This window comes from Lolium perenne, chromosome 6 (genome assembly GCF_019359855.2).
Source record: "Lolium perenne isolate Kyuss_39 chromosome 6, Kyuss_2.0, whole genome shotgun sequence".
Lineage (NCBI taxonomy): Eukaryota > Viridiplantae > Streptophyta > Magnoliopsida > Poales > Poaceae > Lolium > Lolium perenne.
In genome coordinates this window covers 66,303,528-66,327,423 of record NC_067249.2, presented here as the reverse complement: position 1 = coordinate 66,327,423, position 23,896 = coordinate 66,303,528, and the positions used below count along the sequence as shown (strand labels likewise).

Genomic DNA, 23,896 nt, shown 5'->3' with positions numbered 1-23,896 from the left:
TGCACCATGGGAGAACTGGAAAACCATACTTTTATGGTAACCTTGTTGGATCAGATAGACAAATAAAGCAAATGGAGCAGAAGCTACTTCTTGTGTTTACTCGGCAAGTGTCGGATCTGCTTAGAGTATTAGCACTTACACAACAAAATACGGAGTCTGCCTCATCTTCTCTCTTGAGCGTCCTCTTACGTCATGATTGCTTTATGAGGATGAGGATGAGCCTCTTTGGGTACTTCGTGGACGATGAGACAACAATAAAAGCCCTTCCATTTTGTCGTTCTCTCACTCGTCTTGCAATCAGTGACAGGAGTGTTAGGCATTCGATCGTGAATGATCTGCTTCCTTGTCTAATTCGACGTTTAGACAACCAGCTTCCATGTGCAATCCAACGCCTAAGGCGTAAATTGGGATCAAGTACAAACGCTAGCGTTAGCAAGGACCTTGAATCACTTTGTGAAGAATGGTACAATCATTTTGCAAAGGATTCTGTTGATGGATTTGCAGAAAACAACTTTACAGCCTGGCTGACGAAGAAAAAGAAAGACTTTCAAGTAAAGGCGCGCTCTGCTGCTAAGGAACTTGCAGACGGCTCTGATTGGAACTGGGAATTTGAAGATGAATTTAGAAGATACCTTCCTGCCTATGTGGACATGGTGCAGCAAGTGGATTCAATCAATGACTATGAGGAGCCTTTTTGTGTAGAGAAAGAATGGCTCTTCCAGCTATTGAAGCCAGAATTCAGATATAGGTATGGCATAACCAGCTGCGAACACCATTATATGTCGACCATATTTTCTTTGTGGCAACGAAAAGATTCAATAGCTTGTACCATGGTCAACAGAAATAAAGGCAAAGTTGTTTGTGAACTACTCAAACTCAAGCCATACATTAAGGTCTCTGATTCTTCTTCTGCAATTGTTCATCGCCTCAAAGAAAATCCTGAGATACGAGCTGGACTTCCTGACTTTGCTGTAAAACCATCAGTCAGCTACCTACGTGGTTTACTATTACGCTGGGAACCTGTTTTTCATCCGCTGATACGTGAGAGCCACATGGACCTACTTTTATGGGCAGTTGATCAATATACCAAGTGGAATGAAAGCAAATTCTGTCAGCAAGTAGAACCAGATGCGTCTGATTTCGAGTTACATTTGCAGCTTTATGCACAAACGTTTTTTGAGACTAGGCTTAAAGAGAAAAAGTATCATATTGCAACAGAGCAAATACGCTTGCATAAAAAGTTCGACAGCTATTTGGCTTCTGGTGTGCTAGATATCCGTATGGATGTATTCAGATCTTCAAAGGATGACTTTGTAAAGGATCTTGTTCAGAACGAGATGGCGAGAATGCAGCTTTCAGATTTGCACCATGAACTCATAATATTCTCTTTAGAGCGGAGAGATGAACTTGTGAAAATCCAGCATCAAGTCATCAAATATTCTGAATGTCTACGAAGCCTCTTTTATAATGAGTCGCTGAAAGGTCAACTCGGAGTTTTGATGAATGGGCTTGAAACACAAGGCTTTTTCGACACTGGTAATGATTCTGTCAATTGGGAGAATAAGCTCTTTTCAGAACATGTAGATAAATTCAATAACCTAGTTTTTGCTAGGCATCGCCTCCCCAAACACTATGTGATCAGAGGAATTATTTATTATCGTTCAATCTCGATGTGCAAGGATTGCTCTTGGCAATCTGCTTTCGAAGCGGTTGTTGATGAAAAATGTGAGAGGTGGATTTATAGTTGTGAAGAGTTTTGGATGAAGACAAGCTATTATGAGCACCTCTACTATGATATTGTTAGACGAGCTCTGACACATGTCTTTTTATGAGATACGATGATAAGATATTGAGAAAAAAGAGAGGAGTGGCCTACTAATAGGACAGCTGATTTGTTCATCGTCCTCTCGCCTACGCTAATTGGCGTCCTTTCAAGATAACGACAGGTGAAACAGCCAAGGTACACCCAATTACTGGAGTGAATCTTCTGCAGTTGTCTTAAACACTTTCTAGCGAGTACATAATGCAGTGTCAAAGCTAACACAATGTGATGTGTCTTCCAGAAAATCTCCAATCAACACGACTAAAAGCTGGTGGGCTTGAAGGAGCAGCTCGACGTGAGCACCAGGCTGTGACCACGGTGGTGCTGGAGATCAATGAGTACAATGCCAGCGGCAACTACGTGGTCTCCAAGCTATGGAACCACAGAGAGAACAAGAAGGCTAGCATGTTACAAACCTGCAACATTGACAGTGAAGACAGTGATACAGACACATTTGAACTATGTGCCTTGAAGAATAAATTGAGTTTGGGTCAATGTTAAATAATATCTGACTCTAGAGAGAATGCAAAGGCCCTTTCATATGAGGGACGTTGCAGTCCGGGCACAGAAAAAAGATCCATAAATAGTCATGATACTAGTAGTACTTATTCCTTCCTATACACACAACAAAAATCATGAAAAAAAGTTGATCATATGTGCACTGTGAAAAAAACTAAGCGCATCATCTTTTCTTTACTCACCTTGTTTATTTTGCACAAAACATATCAGATGTTTAACAAATTTTGTATCTGTACAGCATTGACTTGTCCCCAAACCCCGGATTATCGGTGAATTTTGGAAGGGCGCAGATGTTCAAGTTAGAAAGGCTTTATTTTATAGGGCACCCATCTTTAATTTTCCAGTGCTTCTTATTGATTCGAGTTCCTGAATAAACTACTTTCTGCACCACTTGGTTCAGACTGAGGGCACGTGGCTGTTAATAGAAACTTAGTGCGTGTTAGGTAGATATGATTTGGAACTTCTTGTAGAGCATCAGCTGTTGTTTCTGTCCAATGAACTGGGTCTATTCACCTAATCATGTGCAACAGTTCTTTTTTCAACATAATGATATTACATGCTGATGAATAACCGTTTGCTGAATCCAAATTTTCAGGTTAAATTGGTCATTGTACACAAGTAATGTGTCTACTGAATTTGGGAGTATGCGCGTAGGAAGTAGGATCTGCTGGAATTATGAGTTAAAACATTACGCGTTCAGCAAAGGGTTGATGTCTAATAAAAGCAAAACATTTATGTTTCTCTTTACAATTTGGTTTGGATTCATGGGCGTGGGTATTACTTTGTGTTCGTTAGGTAGATATGATTTGGAACACCTTGTAGTGCATCAGCTGTTGTTTCTGTCCAACGAACTGGGCCTATTAACATGTCATGCGCAATACTTTTTTTTTCTCAAGATAATTAAATTTAATGCTGATGAAGAGTTTAAGTTAGGCATGTATATACACAACTAATGTAGCTACCGAGTTTGGTAGTGTGTGTCTAGAAACTATTGGAACATTTAGTTCTGACATTCCATCTTCAGCAAAGAGTTGATAAACAGTTTTTAATTTATTTTTCTTCCGTAGCTGTGTGAATGCATATCTTTGTTTCTATCCTATGTAATCACAAATATCTGTTGATCTCAGGCGGCTCAAGATCTACATGTATTTCACAATGGTCTATGACGGAGCCGATGGTGCGAAGCATGGGGGAAGTCGTGGAGCACATCCTGAAGCAGTGGAAGCTGCAGAAACGTAGGAGGTCATAAATGCATCACACTGGACCAAGCTAACGTTCTCACTGAAGATGGTTCTTATTTGTAAAGGTGATGATGATGATCTGTGGTGGAATGTTTAGTTAGCATGCACGGTAAAATTTGGATTCATTTTAGATATTCAAGAGGCTATGTACGTAAGACTCTGCAAAGGTTTGCTGTTTACCCTGATTCAAATTTAGTTGGTAAACTGCAAGTTATGTGCTATCTGAAGGAACACTTGTGACTTATGTATCTGCCGCTTATATCATTCTGCCTGCAAGAAGCGACTGAAGCAACCATCTGCGGGTTCCAGCAAACTGATATTATATGCAGAACATGCACATTTGATGAATTACTACTTATCTTCAGAAGTATTTTGCATTAGCTCGGGCATTGAACTTCCGTACTGTAAAATTGGAGTTGTAGTTTGGTTCACAAACTGTGGATATTTCTGTTTGTCCATGTGAGAAATTATTTGCCACCTGTTGTTTTTTTAAGACCAAGTTCGGTATATACCATCTAGTTTGTTGCAGGCATGTCCTCGACCCCTGTCGTTTCTCCATGGTGTGGGGCTTAATTATCAAGAGAAAACATGTCTCACTGATTTTAGCTTTGCATTAAATTCATCATAAAAAAAAAAAGATTACATGCTAGAAGAATGTTCAAAGGTTTTTTTTCGCATAATCGTCGCGCTCAAAGTCGTTGAATGAAGCCAGCCAATCTTGATTTCCCATTCTGGAGGCCCAGGCCCAGTAGCGTGTCCTAGCACGCAGCCCAGGAGCACTGCCGTGAACGCTCTCCGCTCCCGGTTCAGCTCCGGTTTTTAGTCCCACACCGCTGGCGCAGACAGAGAGCGCTCGCCGGCAGCTCTATAAGAAGGCGGCCAGGCTGCACTGAGAGAAGCACGCAGCTGCGTGGTGAGCACAAAGCGAACTATTCTTTCGCCTTTTACTAAAGAATACCGTGTGCACGCCACTCTAAGCAGCATACGCTTATTTTTGAAGGGTTCCTTCCTCTACAGGAGGGGTCCCACAATTCAGTTAAAATAATTATGTGCAAAGAGGAAGAAATAATATCACTGAGATCGAGCGATGTAGGCTGCTACAAGAAGGAAAAGAAAGGCCAGGTTGAGGAATACGACCTGACATCAGCTAATCTGTGTGAAGGACAGAAGTTTCAGTTTAATTAGCTGCCGGCATGTTTCTTTTGTCCATGAAAACTCTGAATGAAAACTACTTTCCCCAAATCTTCATGCGACACGATATGCGGGTCGCTTTTCTCAACAATAATTCAGCAGTGCGAGAAGTAGCGGCTTGTCTCTGTCAGGAATCAGATCAAGAAGTTGATTGGCACCATCTATTTGGCATTGGCAGTACACGGTGGCAGACCTGTCAGTAACGTAGGTACCAATCGATCGATGGTACTGATCATGATTTCTACGTCATTCTAACATTCACATGATTCTAGGCTAACAGTTCATGGAGTACCCGTTTGCTTCTAAAATCTTCACCGGGAGAGGAATGAACTCAGATCTTTTATTGGTGGAGGCAATGTCTTGGTCCTACGTGCACACGGGTGCATCACGACACATACGAAATCCCAACTCATCAACTCGATCAGCGCATCGCATCAGGGGCGAGGAAGACGGAAGTAATCGAGCGCCGGGCGCCCGTCGAGGCCTTTGTCGTCGTAGTGGGAGAGGAACTCCGGCACGGTGACGCTCCGGTACAGCGCCGGCGCCGACGACGAGGACACCAGCTCCTCGATGGGACCGTACTCCCTCGCCGCCGTCCTCGCGCTCAGGTCGGCGTTGCAGAACGCTGCCACGGACACCCTGGCCCTGCCGTCCCTGCTGCCGTTGGCCACCACCCGGTGCTCCACGCTCCTCAGCCTCCCGTTGCTCACCAGCTGCAGCAGGTCGCCCACGTTGATCACCAGCGCGCCCGCCACCGGAGGCACGTCCGCCCACGCCCGCCGCCGCCCATCCTCCTCCTCCTCCTCGCCGCCGACGAGCACCTGGAGGCCGGGCATGTCGTAGTCCTGCAGGAGCACGGTGAGGAATGCCGGGTCGGAGTGCCGGCTGGTGCCGAGGGTGCGGCGCGGCTCGGGGCACGGCGGGTAGTAGTTGCCCACCACGACCACTCCGTCCGCGCACCCCATCTCCGCCAGCCGGCCCGGCGCCAGCCCGAGCGCCTCCGACAGCAGCTCCAGCACCGCCACGGCCAGCCTGCGCGCCGCGCCGGAGTACGCCGGCAGGACGCCGCGCACGGCGGGCGGGAGCTCGTCCTCCCCCGGCGGGTCCGGGAGCGCCTGGCAGAAGAGGGTGTCGCGCCAGTTGGCCGCCGGCGACTGGAACAGGTCGAAGTTGGAGTTGAACCGGAGCTTCTTGGCGAGGTCGCGGGTGTAGTACGGCGCCTTGGACTCCGGCGGCGACTCGTGGAAGCGGCGGACGGACGCGAGCGTCTCGGCGAGGAGGACGGCTGGCACGCCGTGGTTCACCACCTGGAAGAAGCCCACCGTCTCCGCCGCCGCCTTCACCTGGGCGAGCACATCGGACCGGCTGGCAAAGAGGTCGATGACCGGGATGGTGACCGAGGAGGAAGAAGTGGGGAGGGAGTCGGGAGGGTGGTGGAAGATGGGCGGGACGATGATGACGCCGGCGTCGACGAGGCCCTTCACGCCAGCCTTGGTGTCGTCGAACGCCTGCAGAGCTTGGCGCCGGTCTGTAGTGTTGGTGGCGGCCATGCTGACTTCCGGCAGAGTGATGTGAGAGTTCCTAGGTTGATTACCATTTACTTTACTTGCTTTGATTGATGCGGTGCTCCGTGCTTGGTTCTGCCGTGTCGTGCATACACGCACGCCAGGGTGGCCCTTTCCTATCTTCAACCGGTCCATCCAAACGGACGCGCTGGGCAGTCCGTTTTAGCCGTTTGGTAGCCGAGCGGACGCGTGGACGGAGTCCCGCGTCCGTGCGTCCGTTTGGGTCGCGCGGTGCGCCCAACGCTGCAGAAATGGGTCGCGCCGCCGTGTTGTATGTTTTTGCTTGTAAATTGACTATAAATGTCAAATAAATTATAGAAAATATAGAAAATGGTCCAAATGCTCAAAATTTATTACACAGTACATTGTCCACGTAATCAATGATAAAGTATGATTCAAATAAAATGTAAAAACGTTACAAATGCTTTAGGCTTCGGGATTTCCATCATCATTGTTGTTTGCAGCATTGTTGCCTACATGCTGTCACATGTGCTCGATCAAATCAGCCTGCAGCTGGTTGTGTACAGCTAGATCTCGAATTTCATGGTGTGCATGAAGAATGTCCTGGAATGATTCCGGACCACCTTGAGGAGTAACCAACTCTCCCTGGCCCTCCCAGTCATTATCAAAGAGTGAATCATCCCGCTCTACCTCAACAATCATGTTATGCATGATTACACAAGCGGTCATCACCTCCCACAGAGTTTGCACATCCCAGGCTCTGGCAGGGTGTCTGACGATAGCCCAACGAGCTTGGAGGATGCCAAACGTCCGCTCAACATCTTTCCGGGCTGCCTCTTGCTCTTTGGCAAACCTTGCCTCCTGCTCTGAGTTCGGTTTTCGGATTGTCTTCACGAGTGTAGCCCAAGGTGGATAGATACCATCAGCAAGGTAGTATCCCTTGGTGTAGTGGTGGCCATTGATCTCAAAATCCACATCAGGGGACTGACCGTACGCTAGCCTATCAAACACCGGAGAGCGCTGCAGCACATTGATGTCATTGTGCGAGCCAGCCATTCCAAGAATGAGTGCCAAATCCATGTGTCATGTGAAGCAACAGCTTCAAGAATGACTGTGCACCCCTCAGAATGGCCTTTGTACGCCCCCTGCCAACCAAAGGGGCAGTTCTTCCACTCCCAGTGCATGTAGTCTATGCTGCCAAGCATCCCAGGAAAACCCCTGGAAACGTTGATTGACAACAGACGAGTTGTGTCCTCTGCATTAGGTTGCCGGAGGTACTGTTCTCCGAACGAACCGATCACTGCTCTGCAGAACCTGTACATCGCTTCCAAGCCGGTAGACTCACTCATGCGCGTGTACTCATGTACGAAATCACAGGCAACGCCATATGCGAGCATCCTAATCGCTACCGTGCATTTCTGGTACGAAGAGAGGCCTACATTGCCAATTGCATCCACTTTCGCGCAGAAGTAGTCGTCGTAGTGCTTGACGCCATCCATTATCCGGCGGAACAACGGCCTGGACATCCGAAAACGCCGGCGAAACATGGCCGGCGTGAACAATGCCTTCGGTTGGAAGTAGTCGGTGAAGAGCTGGTCGTGGCCGTGTTCTCTTTTGCGGTCCAATGCGGCCGCGCGCCCCGGCAAGGACCCCCGGTGCACGGGGATCTGCGAGACAATGTGCTCGTGGATGATCAGCGCAGCCTCCGTGAAAAATTCTTCGTCGGACTCCTCGTCTGACAACGTGTCGATGAAGTTCTTGAAGAAGTAGTATGCCCATTTCATCGAACACCTCCCAGGCGGAGGCCATCCAATGCGTCCGTAGGGACCTGCAGGCCATGGCTGTCTCGGCCGACTTGCGGTCTGGAAACACGGTCCAGGAGAGCTCACCTCCGGCGGCAACGGCGCACCTGCGAACGGCGGGAGGTCTCGCGACGGTGAGAGGACAACAGCGACGGCGACGGCGTCCTCCGACTCTGCTACGACGCGGCGAAAGCAGCGCGGGGCTGCGACCTATGCTTCCGCCCCGCTTGCTGGTGTCTCGACGACGGTGGCCTGCGTCGATGCCGCTCCCAAATCGCCGGTCCTTGGTTGGCGGCGGAGCGGCGGGAGATGTGTGCTACGGGTTTCTGTTTTGGGAGACAGACAGGCGGGCCAGGGGCGGACAAGGGGAGGACGCGAGCGATCAGCCTTCCGCGTCCGCGGCCACGCAAACTCGTCCCAGATTTGGGCCAGGTTTGGGTCGTCCCGGACGCCGCGGCCATCCGTTTTTGGGATGGGTCCGCGTGTTAGACCGCGTTTTTGTCCGGTTCGACCCATCCGGATGCGCGGGCGCGGGATGGGTCGCCCCGTTGGAGATGCCCTAAGAGCATCCCCACTCGTCTCCCCGACGAGGCCCCCGAGCGACGTTTTTCTCATCCGGACGGCGAAAATCGGCCCAGTCGCGCCCCCGGTTTCTCGTTTTCGTCCGGATTTGGGCCTAAATCCATCCGGCGAGCCCACGCCATCCCCGGTCCCCCGGGGAGCTATCGGGGAGTCCGGACGAGTGAAAAGCGGGGAAGGGCCCGATCTGTCGGCAACTCGACACACGAAACCCACTGCCACCTCGCTCAAAATCTCCCCCACCCCTCGTATCTCTCTCGTCGCCGGCACCACCCCACCGGCTTGTTGCCCAGATTCCGCCGTCCCTCCTTCCCCACCTGCCTATATTCCGCCGTCTTTCGACGATGGCCTATCTGGCTGCTCCTCCACCTGCCTCTTTTCCGACGACGGCCTACTCCTCGTCGTTCGCGGCTCGGCTTGCCTCGACCACGCCCGTCAGGTGTTCGTCCATTTGCCTTGCCGGTCATGGACTCGGACGAAGAGGAGGAGCATATGTTCGTCGAGCTTATGCGAGAAGAGATGGCAGCCGCCGCCCAAGACGAGGAGCACATGATGATCCTCGGTTTCTTATCAAGCATGTACGCCGGGGTGGCAACTGGTCGACGTGGTGGGTCGGCACTAGGTCGCCGGAAGTGCAAGCCGAGACAACGAATGGAGGGCTATTGCATGTTGTACGCCGACTACTTCGCCGACAATCCATTGCACGGTGAGACTGTTTTCAGGCGTCATTTCAGGATGAGCAGAAAGCAATTTCTGCAAATTGTGTATGCCATCCGAGACTTTGACCCCTACTTCAGATGCAAGGCGGATTGCACTGGCTTGGTTGGATTTTCGTCACTGCAGAAGTGCACAGTGGCTATGAGGACGCTGGCGCATGGAGCTCCCGGTGATGGTGCAGATGACTATCTTCGGATGGCGGAGTCCACCGCCCTTGATTGTTCCTACCGGTTCTGCAGGGCCGTCGTAGCACTGTTCGGGGACTTTTACTTGAGATCACCCACTGTCAAGACACTCAAAGGATCCTTGCAACAAATAAAGCTAGGGGTTTTCTAGGGATGCTTGGAAGCATTGACTGCATGCATTGGAAATGGAAGAACTGTCCGTTTGCGTGGCAGGGAATGTACAAGGGTCACAAAAACGGCTGCACTGTGATACTTGAAGCAGTGGCTACCCATAATCTCTGGATTTGTCACTCTTTCTTTGGTATGTCTGGTTCCAACAATGACATCAACGTCCTAAACTGCTCCCCGATCTTTTCCAAGCTTGTTGAGGGTCATGCTCCCCCGGTGAACTATGTGATCAATGGTCGGCACTACAACAAAGGATACTACCTTGCAGACGGTATCTATCCAAAGTGGGCAACATTTGTGAAGAGTATATCGAAACCTAGCACCCCCAAACTTTCCAAGTTTGTCAAGAAACAAGAAGCTTGCCGAAAAGACGTCGAGCGTGCATTTGGTGTCCTCCAGCAGAGATTTGCTGTCATCCGGTTCCCCGCTATGACTTGGTCCAAAGATCAGATGTAGGAGGTGATGAACTATTGTGTGTGCTTACACAATATGATTATTGAAAATGAGCGAAAACATCCGGTTCCTCTGGCTGAGCAAGAAGCACCATATGAGAGAGAGGGTCTTCTTGCACAGCCTAATTGAAAGGACACAAATGTCGCCTAGAGGGGGGGGGGGTGAATAGGCGATTTAAAACTTTTACGAGATGGGCTTAACAAATGCGGAATAAAACTAGCGTTTACTTTGTCAAGCCCAAAGCCTATATACTATGGTTGACCTATGTGCACCAACAACTTATGCTAAGCAATACAAGCAAGTATGTGATAGCAAGATATATATAACTTCAAGCACGATGGCTATCACAAGGTAAAGTGCATAAGTAAAGAGCTCGTGTATAGAGATAACCGAGGCACGCGGGAGACGACGATGTAGCCCGAAGTTCACACTCTTGCGAGTGCTACTCTCCGTTGGAGCGGTGTGGAGGACAAGTCACTCCAAATGCACGAGGGCCACCGTATTCTCCTCGAGAATTCCCACCAAGAGGGATGTCCTCGATCCACTATGTAACCTTAGGGAGGTTACCGAACCCGCACAAAGCTTGGGGCTATCTCCACAACTTAATTGGAGGCTCCCAACAAATTGCCACAAAGGCCTTGCCCTTGAAGAATCTCCACAACTTAATTGGAGTCCCCAAGAACACTACTAAGATGCCACAAAGGCCTTGCCCTTGAAGATTCTTTACAACTTAATTGGAGTCCCCAAGAACACCACAAAGATGCCACAAAGGCCTAGAATCCGTCTAGGGTTCCAAGAACCCAAGAGTAACAACTTTCTTGATTTCACCTCCACGAATCACCGTGGAGAACTCAAACCGATGCACCAAATACAATGGCAAGAACACCACAAAGATGCTCAAGTCCTTCTCTCTCAAATTCCAACAAAGCTACAAAAGCTATTGGGGGAATAAGAGAGGAAGAACAAAGGAATTCACAAAGAACATCAAGATCAAGATCTAGAGAGTTCCACTCACAAAGAGATGGATTTGATTGGTAGAAATGTAGATCTAGATCTCCTCTCTCTTTTCCCTCAAATGGGGGCAAGAATCATGGAGGGATTGAGAGATAGTGCAAGCTTCTCTAGTTCAACAATGGAGGAGAGAGAGAGTGTGAGAAGCCACTGCCCAAGGAGGAAGAAGGGGGGTATTTATACCCCCCAAGAAAATCGAGCCGTTGGCCGTCCCCCCGGATAATCCGGCCTCAGGGACAAAACCTGGTAAAATTCCGGCCAAAAGTCCGGCCCCTGTCCAGAGCTGCTTTTCTTCTGGTCCTTAGCCGATTTCGAGGGGGCCGGATATTTCCGAAATATCCGGCCCGGATAATCCGGCCCAGATAATCCGGCCCGGATAATCCGGCCCAGATAATCCGGCCTGGCAAACTGCAGAAACACCAAAACTAAAACGGGCATAACTTTAGCATCCGGACTCCGATTTTGATGATCTTGGGCTTTTTTTGAAGCTAGGAACAAGCTCTACAAGATCATGCAGGAAACCATCATAGTCCAACAAGGGAGGATAGAAACAAATGATGAAAGGTTTGACCTATCTAAAAAAGACATACTGGTAAAACCTCCAATCTCGAAAATGCAACAAGTTGCCCGTGCAAAAACCATTCTTGATGAACTAGAGCTTGTCATGAGAATAAGCACAAGCTCTAAATCATCACATGGATAAGATCCAAATAACAACCAAGAAAGATGATGAATCAAACTCGAAAACGCAACAAGTGATCTATGCGAAATCCGTTTTCGATGAACTAGAACTTGTCATGAGAATAAGCACAAGCTCTAAAACATCACATGGATAAGGTCCAAATAACAACCAAGAAAGATGATGCAAGGATGCAAAGGTTTGAGCTCTCTCCGAACGATACGATCGAGTTACTCACTCGAGAGCCCTCTTGATAGTACGGCAACTAAACTATAAACCGGTCTCCAACTACACTATGAGACCGGTGAGAAAGAAACCCTATCAAGAGCAAACCTTATACTTGCGCATTCCACTTGAGCTCGATGACGACGATCTTGACATCAACAAGATGGAACGCCTTTCTTGCTTGTGCTTGCTTGACGAAGTCTTGTGGATTGCTCCCCCATAATCCACCATGGGAGAGCTTCTTCTTCGGCGCATCTTCACATAACCATGACCACCATGTGGATGGCAAGACTCAAGCAAAGGATCTCTTCGAGATGGCTCATCTTGAACTTGCACTTCATTTCTCCATGGCAAGCTTCAAGCTTATGAACTCTTTGAGTTGGCTCATCTTGAACTTGCACTTCATTCTTCATTCTTCATCATGTTGATGTCTTGAAGTAACTTGAGGGTTCACTTCATCTTCATCTTCAAGACATACTTGACACTTGATATCCTTCATCAAATTCTTCTTATTGCAACCTTGAAGCCAACATATGGTTCAAGAATTGCATATGGACAACTCCTACAAATATAACTCAATGCAAACATTAGTCCATAGGGATTGTCATTAATTACCAAAACCACACATGGGGGTTCCATGCACTTTCACTAATCATCAGGTCCCGACATCATGGGCCGCCTTCATTGCTATGCGCCAGGAGATTCGAGACTCTACAATGCATCAACAGCTGCAAGATGATCTGGTGGAGCACATATGGAAGCTCTGAGGCAACGCCGACACCGACTAGTCTATCTTAATTTGTTTCAAAACTTGTGAAATTGTGTGCTTCATTTGTTTCAACACTTGTTAAACATTGTACTGATTTTCGCCGAATTTGTTTCAGCAATTTTTCGACTCTTGTTCGCCGAACTTGTTAAATTTTATGGCCAATTTGTTTGAAATATGTCAAATGGGCGAGGTTGGGGGTTTCCTACCGGGGGGACGGCTGGAACTTCGGCGCTCCCCAGGCCAAATTTTCCTCCAATCCGGACGAAAATTTCGCCGGATTCGGGCTTGGGGAGCGCCAACGAGTGGAGATGCACTAACACGCGGAGCACATGTAGTACTTGATTACTCGTGTAACTTGACTTCTTCATGGTACATGGTAGTTTTCACGTTTGTTTACTTATGTAATTTGATTTTCTTTTATTAATGAAATCCGTGGTTGCTCTAAAAAAACACGGGGAGCACATGTAGTACTTGATTATTGAATCAAAATTGCTAATTTAATAGCTAGCTAGTTAACTTAGTGATCAATCAAGTTCTATGTTATTGGATTTACTGTACTATTTGTCCACTTATGAGTTGCGTACTAAATTCCAACCAAAAAAATTTAGTTGCTAATAAGGTTACAACTGCTCCCTCCCCAGGTGCCTCCAACTCCCTCCCCCAGCGTCCCTAGGTCACAGCGCCTTCTTCCTCCTCGTCGCCGCCGGGAGGCTCTGTTGGGCAAAGCCAAATTGGGGATGGCGGCGGCGGGGTGTCTCCCCCCGGGCAGCGACCCCTTGCAGACGGCGGTGGCGCGCCTCCCCTTTCGGATCCAACGGCATGGAGCAGCGTGATCCCGACGGCTATCGTCTCGACGGCGACGGAGATGAGGAGCTCAACCCCCGCTCTGGGGTGGTGGCCCTGCTGCTGTGGCCGGCGGCGTCGAACTCGCTCGGGCATGGTCGGCCGAGTCCTCAATGGCAGGAGCATGGTGGCGCCTGGCAGCGGCCGGGCGCCGTGGTGGTGCTGGTGACCGGCCAGGCGGCGGCAGCGAGCTGGACCTCCACCATCCAGTACGCCCGGTGGTGGTGGTGGAACCACGGTCTCCCGTGGCCGTGGTGAAGCCTATGATGGCCGACACTCCTCTCCTTATGTGGTGTTCATCGCTTCTCGGCGGTGGTGGCTCAAGACGACGACTTTAGGCCTCGTTCCCCTTCTCCAATCTAGCTCTGGCATATCGGGGTCACAGTGTTTGGCCGAGGTGAAAACCCTGCTCGGCGGCGTTCGATGCTGGCCACGGTGACGCCTGCGGATGTCGTTCCCTTACTGGAGGCATGTTCATGGCTCTTACCGTGCTTCCCCTCCCCTCGGATGTCGGGGGAAACTCTAAGTTCGGCTCATCAGACTAGGCAGTGGCGACGCGACGATGTTGTTATCTTCTTGAAGACGTTGTCTTGGCCATTGATAAACCACAAGTATAGGGGGTTTATCGTAGTACTTTCGATAAATAAGAGTGTCGAACCCAACAAGGAGCAGAAGGTGTTGACAAGCAGTTCTGATCAAGGATTCACTGTAAATACTAGCAAACAGATTTTTAGGGGTTCTTGATATTGCAAATAAATAAAGTACGAGCAAATAAAAGATAGTAATAATAATTGCAGCGAGTGACCCAATCCTTTTCAGAGCAAAGTACAAGCCGGTTGTGTTACTTATGATTACCAAACATTCATGGGGATACACGGCAATTCCGTCAAGTGCTTTCGCTTCACGCAGCTGAATAATCTTTATTGGTTTGGTAGGTGTTGTGTGGGTGAACCTATGCTAATGCACTACCCCAACTTGGACTAATGCATACTTGTGATTATACCCCTTGCAAGCATCTGCAACTACAAGAAAGTAATTAAGATAAATCTAACCACAACCTTAAACTTTGAGATCCTACACTCCCTCATGCACTGGTTACCCACCGGGGGTTTATGTTTCTGTCACTCCTGCAACCCCCACAATTAGTAGCCAAATACACGTTGCATTCCCCTAGACCCATAAAGGTGAAGTATCATGCAGTCGACGTTCACATGACACCACTAGAATAATAACACCACAACTTAAATATTAATACATTAAATATTACTCAACATAGTTCCACTACTAACATCTTAACTTCTCCCATGTCCTCAAAAACTACACGAACTACTCACAAGAAATCATATGGATCATAATCAGAGGTGATATAATGATGAATAACAATCTGGACATAAACCTTAATCGAATGGTTTCACTCAATAGCATCAACTACAAGGAGTAATTAACACCGAGAAAGTTTCCCCTATTAACTAGACAAGGTAAAACCCAAGATGTTACAGCGGGACAGAGTGCAGATGGTGGAGATGATGGTGCTGGTGATGGAGATGATGATGATGATCCCGGTGAAGTCCAGCTCGATGACGGTGACGATGGAGACGATTTCCCCCCTCCGGGAAGGAATTTCCCCGGTAGATTTCTGCCTGCCGGAGAGCTTTTCTCTCTTTGTTGTTTTCCGCCCCGTCGCGGCGGCGGAATATTTCTGCGACTCTCCTCCCTGTCTTAGGGTTCTCGGGGGGATGAAATACGCAAAAGGGGCATCATCAGAAGTGGGCCAGGGCCACCACACCATGCCTTGGCGCGGCCAGGGGTGGCCCACTGCAAGGGTATATTGGCCCTATGTGTGGTTTTGGTAATTAATGACAACCCCTATGGACTAATGTTTTCATTGAGTTTATATGAAGGAATATTCCATAGGTACTTCTTGTGTTCCATGTGTTGGATTCAAGTATGGATGCAATGAATATAAAGATACACCTTGTGTATTGGCATCAAGATCATCGATTTAAAGATACATATGTGATATGATCAAGAAGATGAAATGAAGATGGAGTTCTTATGTGGAACTCAATATTAGCCATGCTCTATCTTAAGTGAGTATGAGAAGATACAAGGTTTAGTTGGGCAAGTTCAAGATGAGCATCTTGAGTGGATCACATGCTTGAAGCTTGTCGTCCATTTGGTGATAATGGACATGTGAAGATGTGCATCAATGGAGCTTTCCCATCATAGTGTATGGGGGAGCATTTGTGAGTCTTCACGAAGCAACAATGATCAAGTTGTGGCATTCTGGCTTGTGTAGAGCTTGAAGAGTTATCATCAAGATCAAGCGGGATGCGCAAGGCAAAGGTATGACCTTGATAGGTTTTCCTTTTACCGGTCTCAAGGTGGTTGATGGGAGACCGGATTATAGGATAGATAGCCGCACTATTAAGAGGGGTTTTTGGTTGAGTAACTTGATCACATCGTCTTAGGGAGCTGAATCCTTTGCATACTTTTCATATTCCTATTGCTTCTTGGTGTTTCTCGGTGTTAAGTTCTTAAGCTTGTTGCTAGCTTTACAACAAGCCCAAGTTCATCGAAAACGGAGTTCGCATGCATCTTCTATTGCGTTTTCAAGGTTGGGTGATTTTACCGGTTATTCATGATATAAGGTTCTACCTTTTATATTCATGATAAAATCCCCTCCTACAGTTTCTTGAGTTTTCACTTTCTATTAGATAGCATTTGTTGTTATCTTCCAAACAAAATTGGTTTCATTTGAATCGGAGTTCGGGAGCATTAGTTATTAAAGAAAAAGGAAAAAGAAGAAAAGAATAAACAGAAAAGAAAAAAAGGGGGAGGGGATGCCGGCCGGCCGCCCGGCCTGCCGGGCCAAGCACCGGCCCACCCGGCCGAAACCGGCCCGGGCGCTCGTGCCATCTGGTGCGGCATCCCGTGGGCCTAGCGGCCTGGTCCGGCCCAGTGACCGGCCACCGACCGGCCCGCTCGAGCGCCCGCCGGCCGACCGGCCTCCTGGCCGGGCCGGGCCTTCTCCTCGCCCCCGCGCGGCCCGCTCGCTCCCCCCCCCCCCTGCGGCCTTCGCTTATCCGCCGCCCAGTGAGCGCGCCGCTCCGCCTGGCTGCCCATCCGGCTGCGCCGGATCCCAGACCGGCCTGTCCGGCTCCTGGGTCGGTTGGCCGGCCGGTTGGCCGGCTGGGCTGACTTTTCTGCCCCCTTTTCACTGTGCAGTTTTTCTGTTTTTCCCCAACGGTTCTATTTCCCCCTTAGCTATAAATAAGCTTCTTCCACCTTGAGCTGAGATAGTTCTTCCCCTTTCTTCACCTCCATTGTTGCTCTTGGAAGAACTTGCTCTCCCCTTTGATTCCTCCCATGATTCTTGCCCATTCTTGAGGATTTGAGAGAGCAGATCTAGATCTACAATCCCCACCAATTCATTTCTCCTCTAAGCGAGGGGAACTCTTGGGATCTAGATCTTGGAGTCTTTTGTTGACTTTCCCCATTGTTCTTCCTCTCCAATCTCATCCTAGAATTTGTTGTTTGGGTGGGATTTGAGTGTGAAGGACTTGAACACCTCTAGTGTTCTTGCTTTGCATCATTGCATAGTGTTGAGCTCTCCACCACGATTAGTTCGAGTGAGAGACCATGAGCTTGTTACTCTTGGAGGGAGACCTCCTAGTTGGCTTGGTTGGTGCCCCGGTGATCTCTTCGTGGAAGATTGTGAAGGGGCCCGGGCTTCTCCTTCGTGGAGCTTGTGAAGTGGTTGTGGAGCTTGCCATCTCCGGAGCGGAGGAAAAGCTAACCATAAGGAAAGGGCCATTATCCTTCGTGGGTGTGGTTCGGAGAATAGGGTGAGCCTTCGTGGCGCGGGGAATCCTTCGTGGGACCTCCACTCCTCCAAACGTGGCGTACCTTCTTGCAAAGGAAGGGAACACGGGAATACATCCTCATCTCCGCGTGCCTCGGTTATTTCTATACCCGAGCTCTCTTTCCTTGTGATAGCCATCGTGCTTGAAGTACATATATCATGCTATCACGTGTCCTACATATATCTTGTGCCTATCTTGCTTAGCTCTAGTTGCCATTGTTACACTTAGTTGAGCTTAGCATATTTAGGATTTGTGCTTGTAAACTAAACGTTAGTTTAATTCCGCATTCTTACAAGACAAATCCGCAAGAGTTTGTAATTGCCTATTCACCCCCCCCCCTCTAGGCGACATCTCGATCTTTCAATTGGTATCAGAGCAAGGTCTCTCCTTGTTTTAGGCTTCACCGCCTTGAGAGTAAAGATGTCGACTAGTATAGTGCACAATGACACAATCTCTACTATTAAGAGCAAACTGGTGAATGCCTGGTGTCACATTTTCAGGATGGACAATAATACCCTCCCACGTCTTTATCCTATCTACAAAAATGCCACCTTAACCTCCTTTGCGTGATTATTAGAGGTTTGTTACGGGATTTAGTTTGTCTCGTCCGCACCCCACGCGTCTATCTACACAGTTGCCGCTGACGAAGTCCCCGCTCGCACGCGTACACAGTTGCCGCTCACGTCGCAGCAATAGATTTCTTCTCCCGTCCTCTCCAGCGCCACCGTCCCCCTCCCCAGTCACCTCTCTCTACCAACGAGCAGCTCCACATAGAGCTCAAAACGCCGCCGATAGTCCGTCCGCCGCCCTTTCCACCACCCACCTCCGTCGAGTCGTCGGCGACCAGCCGCCGCAAGCCTCAACGGCCAGCAGTAGCACGCAATCCTTCCTGGGGATACAAGCGGCAGGCGCTTCCTACCCCCTGCGACAACGACCAGCATTTCCATTGACCGGCAAGGTTACCCTGGTACGCCTGACCCTTCCCCTCCCTCGATTCCGCGTGACAGACCTCGAGCACAGAGGCATGCCCCTACTTCAAGCCAACAAGCAGTGAATGGGGGCAAGTAGACCTCCTGCGATTGTCTCCTTTCCCCCATCCTACAAGAGCTGGATTTGCAGCAGAGATAGTAGGGTAAGTCGTGGATGGGGGAAGTCTCTCCCTCTCTTGCACTATTTGATTTGCAGCGACAAATCCCTTTATTGATTCCTTAATGTCACTAATCATTCAATTTTTGGTGTTCCCGTGCTACTCCTAGGTTTGTGCCCTCCACCTGTATGGTGCTATGCTTATGGGGGATCCAGCTTGCTCCTTTGTTGTTTCTCTGTGTGACTGTGTTCTTTTTATTTCTGAGAGACTGAAATTACCTATGTAATAGATAGATGAATCCAGGGTATTGAATGCTGCTACTGAAGATGCTCAAATTTTGGCACCTGCAACATTACTACACTCAAGCCATGGGCTATTAGCAATGCCCAGATTTTCATTCTCATATAAGTTGAAAGCTCCACTTAGAGCTTTTTTTTTTGCCTTCACATGACAGAGACTGTAGGGCAAGTTTCTGATGTGCAACATTTTAGATATAATCACACAAAGGGTAGAGTAGTTTTGGCCTTTGTGGGCAGTGCATGGTTTGTCTTTTTAAAAATGGGTCAACACACTGGAGTACTTGTTTGTCGTTTGATTTTGTTCTTCTAGCGAGCCTGCACTTGTGAACATAATACATCCCATGTTAGATATAGCCATGTATTGCACACACAGAGAGAGAGAGAGAGAGAGAGAGAGAGAGAGAGAGAGAGAGAGAAACGGATTTGATATTACCTCTATCGAATGTATAGAGGAAGAGAAGCTGATGCTCCCTTGCAGATTTTAAGGAGAATGGTTCTATAGAGAGAGTTACCTTATTTTTTAATCTCGTACATTTGGATTAAGTTTTCCTCTTTTTTTTCTCTTTCACTTATTGCTCTAAGGATTTTGTATAATCTGCCAACTAACCCATTTTTTTGTCATAGGAAAATGATCCAAGCATTGAGCATATTATTACTCCAAAAATTCCTCAGCACAGCGGACTATTTGGCATATGAGTCTGCGAAGTATGTGCTTGTCATCCTCCTTGACATGAGTTCATATGCAGATGCACTTTGGGAAGTAAGAGCGCTTATCTTCAGTATTTTATAATAAAACATATTGGCAATTCTCTCCCATCAGCTGGAGTTAGCACAAGGTTTTTTGTTATTTACACACAACCCTGCTTATCTGTGAAGCTCAGCATCGCATCTTAATTTTACGCGTTTCAGTGAAGCTCAACATATGTATTTATTATAGAAAAACCAGTTTTCTAGAGCCAATGTTATGACTCCATAGTATAAATTTCTATTAACTACTATTTGTGTAAAAAGATTGTCATCTACTATTTGTGTAGTATCATTAGTAGCTATGCCAGATTATGCTTTTGTGTTATAAGAACCTGGTTAAACTTACATTCATTTATGTTAGTTTAAACTATTAATAGTTATGAATAAGATCTTAGAAAAATAAATCTCTATGCAAACATGATAACCTGAAAAATTCCCGGTTCAATGTTGGCTGAGAACAGCAGGAGTTCTTGTATGGTTTGGATTCAACCGATCCTTGAAGTATACTGTCCTTTTTCATATTCAGTTATCTTACTTTATACGGACGCACAGGAAAGTCTACTTGGATTTTTTTAAGTGATAACAACAATAATAAAGCGGAGAGGACCGAGTACTACGGGTGACACGTGCTTCAGCAATTGTAGTCTCGATCAAACTATTTGTCTTTGTAGTGATGCAAACCATCTTATTGCGCCTTCAGTTCTTGTGCAGACTTGCATCATTTTTTTAAGACGAAGCACTTCAACCTGTTGCTCGGCAGTTCAGTGGTTCCTTCTCCTTGGTGGTCTCCGGAGTTGCTACTCGGCCACGCTTCCAGTCGGTGGAAGGATGGAGAGGAGGCGGCCAATGGAAATTCGGAGAGAACGAGGACCCAGACATCTGCCTTACACCACCGAGGTCTCGCGAGAAGGGGCGGTGGTCATTCGCATTATACACCTGTCGTTCGGTGAGCTTCTTCAGTAGTTTTGATCCCTGAATTCCATAAATTCATCTCATTCCAACAAATTTCATATGAGCCTTGAAGTATGGTTTGGATTCAACCGATCCTTGAAGTATACTGTCCTTTTTCATATTCAGTTATCTTACTTTATACGGACGTACAGGAAAGTCTACTTGGATTTTTTTAAGTGATAACAACAATAATAAAGCGGAGAGGACCGAGTACTACGGGTGACACGTGCTTCAGCAATTGTAGTCTCGATCAAACTATTTGTCTTTGTAGTGATGCAAACCATCTTATTGCGCCTTCAGTTCTTGTGCAGACTTGCATCATTTTTTTAAGACGAAGCACTTCAACCTGTTGCTCGGCAGTTCAGTGGTTCCTTCTCCTTGGTGGTCCCCGGAGTTGCTACTCGGCCACGCTTCCAGTCGGTGGAAGGATGGAGAGGAGGCGGCCAACGGAAATTCGGAGAGAACGAGGACCCAGACATCTGCCTTACACCACCGAGGTCTCGCGAGAAGGGGCGGTGGTCATTCGCATTATACACCTGTCGTTCGGTGAGCTTCTTCAGTAGTTTTGATCCCTGAATTCCATAAATTCATCTCATTCCAACAAATTTCATATGAGCCATGTCAATTGTCCATGGCCGCTCCAGTTTGTTGTCCCATGAAAACATGTGTTATTCTGGTTTTGTAGACAAATTAAGCGATGTATTTTGTGATGAAAATGCACTGTCCATCAGAACCCATTTTACTTAGATCACGAAAATATGTAGAGTTTTACTGATTATTTTTGTGTGCTATAAGAGCAAATATCATTTTTAATGGTTGCGTACCTTGAGTTATCCTCTTTGCTCTGATGAACTGATTAATACACCTTATTATCCATTTTATGTGAATATTATAAAACCAACATTTTTTTTGTGGCACCAACACACGGACATGGCAAACAATGGCATGGGGAAGTGGCCAGGTATAGGGAAGGCCAGGATGGAGACTTTAGCATGTAGGTGTCTGTTTTTCTACGGGTAGGTGTCATTGTAGATACTAATTTTCTGTCTTAATTTAAATACTTATAATGGGTAGAAAGAACACCTCTTCTAACATAATGTAACCGCACATGTTAGTTGCAATTGGCTTTTTTGAGATGTTAGGTTTCCAATGTATTTAGAGTTTAGTCTCTGGGTAATTGATACATCGTTAAACTCAGAGGTATAGATAAATGTGAATTATTTACTTCATTTAATAATAAAATTGGTTGCAGACTAAACAATAGATATATAGTTGTTCTTTGTTTCTTTTTTAACATTTTTCCCTGCCATTATTTTTGTAGGTTGTTCCGTTCCGTCACTAAGGTATGGTGACAATGTGAGTTTTGTGTTATCCCACGGTTTTAATTGTGGGATAGGACTTCATTTTTTCTTGGGAGAGAGAGAGAGAGAGAGTGGTGTGGAAAGTTCCCTTGTGTGAAAAAAGTGTAGCACTGATTGTAGATCTGGTCTGGGAGGCTTTGACCCAACTCTCGGTGTGGTGTTAACTATACAAATGGTTACTATGTGTATGCTATGTGTATGAACCAGTATTAATGGGCCAAAGCAATGCGAAAAAGTGTGTTGTATAACAGATCAAGAGTACGGCATGTTTGTTTCAGTAACACATTGCATGCTCTTCTCCTTTGCAAAGTGGTATTGAGGTTGAAATAATGATTTTTGGGTCTCTTCCTTTAAATACCGCCAAAAAATTTATATGCATTATGTTTACATGTGTGATGAGAAAAATAATTAAGGAGCCGAGGATTAATACAAGGCCAGTCACACGAGAGGGAGTAGACAAAGGTGAAACGTGCCACATCGGTGGTGATCCTGCCGTCTGCCCCGTGCCGACAACTTGCGGTGAAATGGAGAGTGGAAACAGTAGGAGGCGCTGGCATCCAACCACCGTGGTAAGGTGATGAACATAAATTTTTTTGAGTTCCATATTTCTCACTTTATTTAATTGTCAGAAATATTCTATTTGCATCACTGAGTATGGTTTCTTTTAGTTTCTTAGCTATTCGACTTCATTACTATATATTGTGAGACAGCCTCAATTTCATCTGTTGCGCATGTGCTGACTTCCGAGATATTTTTTATTTCCTTCACATGCACATCTTGTGTCAACTTGATGTGATTTTTGTGTGCAAATGCCTGATTAATTAAGTGCAGTCGTCAAAATGAGTTATAGTATGCTCAGGGTTACATGACATAAAGTATATGTGAGTTCATGGTTTCCTATCATTGTCTAATCATTGGAAACTGTGGGATGATAGTTCCTGTTTCATGCCTACTAATTACTTTGTTCCATTTTTGTATCAGCATTTAGTTTAACAAGGTATATCTTAGTTCTCCCTTGCAATTGGTTTATTAAGATCTATATACCATTTACATGGTTCATAAATTCCAGAATACTTAATATTCCGCATTGGTATTTTGCACACATGTAGAAATCATCATTATGTGTATCTAAGTTTTTTATAATTTTTTGAAACTTCAAAATGTTGATTTCGACCTTTTTCTGGAAAACGGGCTGCATGGAGCCCGTCCTCCATATTGGCGCTCTCTGTGGGGCTATAAAGGCCTGTGTTTTCATATGTTATATGAACCGTCGGGCCATTTTATCCGATATATGAACTCTCGTGTTACAACTAAGCATATGAACTATTGGGTTATAACATGTCTGAGCTAAATAGGCATGTGTTTTTCTTTTCGATGAGCCGCCACATAAAGCTATGCATTGAGCATAATAATAATGGATTTTTGACGTAGTATAAATTTTGCGCTTTAGAATTGTGTCATTTAGTTCCATACGTATGAATTTTACCAATTAGATAAATTTGTTAAGCCGTGGCGAAGCACGGGCATTCAACTAGTTGTCTTTAATGGCACAAATTATCTTTTGTGGCGAAATTGCTTGCTTTGTAATCTTCGCACCTTGTGTCCAAATATAGAGCAATTTCTAGATGTCGGTTTTTCTCCTCTGATGGATTCTCAAAATCTATCTTTAGAGGATGAGAAAAACTTACATCTTGAAGCTCGAGTATCTAATGAGCTTTTATTCTCCTTGAGACCCGATTTTCGTAGGTTCTTGATATATATAAAGCGAAAGTCGTCTCATGAGATGTGGATCAAGCTTAAGGAAATGTTTGGTGGATCCATTTCTCATTTGGTCGGTGGTGTCTCCGAGGAGCTC

The 23,896-nt window shown here is 46.8% G+C and overlaps 2 protein-coding genes and 1 non-coding gene across 3 annotated transcripts; 2 read left to right on the top strand and 1 right to left on the bottom strand.

The window, feature by feature from the left end:
* The first annotated feature begins 209 nt into the window (after positions 1–209).
* Positions 210–2,323, top strand: LOC139832416 (uncharacterized). Its single transcript, XM_071822173.1, has 2 exons — positions 210–1,536; positions 2,064–2,323. The coding sequence occupies exons 1-2, from the start codon at positions 210–212 to the stop codon at positions 2,321–2,323; spliced, it is 1,587 nt and encodes a 528-aa protein (XP_071678274.1).
* A 2,163-nt stretch (positions 2,324–4,486) lies between these two features.
* Positions 4,487–4,606, top strand: LOC127311110 (U5 spliceosomal RNA). The gene has a single exon (XR_007857599.1). It is a non-coding gene; the product is annotated as a U5 spliceosomal RNA (small nuclear RNA).
* A 294-nt stretch (positions 4,607–4,900) lies between these two features.
* On the bottom strand, positions 4,901–6,424 carry LOC127307556 (DIBOA-glucoside dioxygenase BX6-like). Its single transcript, XM_051338279.2, has one exon. The coding sequence runs from the start codon at positions 6,321–6,323 to the stop codon at positions 5,208–5,210; it is 1,116 nt and encodes a 371-aa protein (XP_051194239.1). The 5' UTR covers positions 6,324–6,424; the 3' UTR covers positions 4,901–5,207.
* Positions 6,425–23,896: the final 17,472 nt, after the last annotated feature.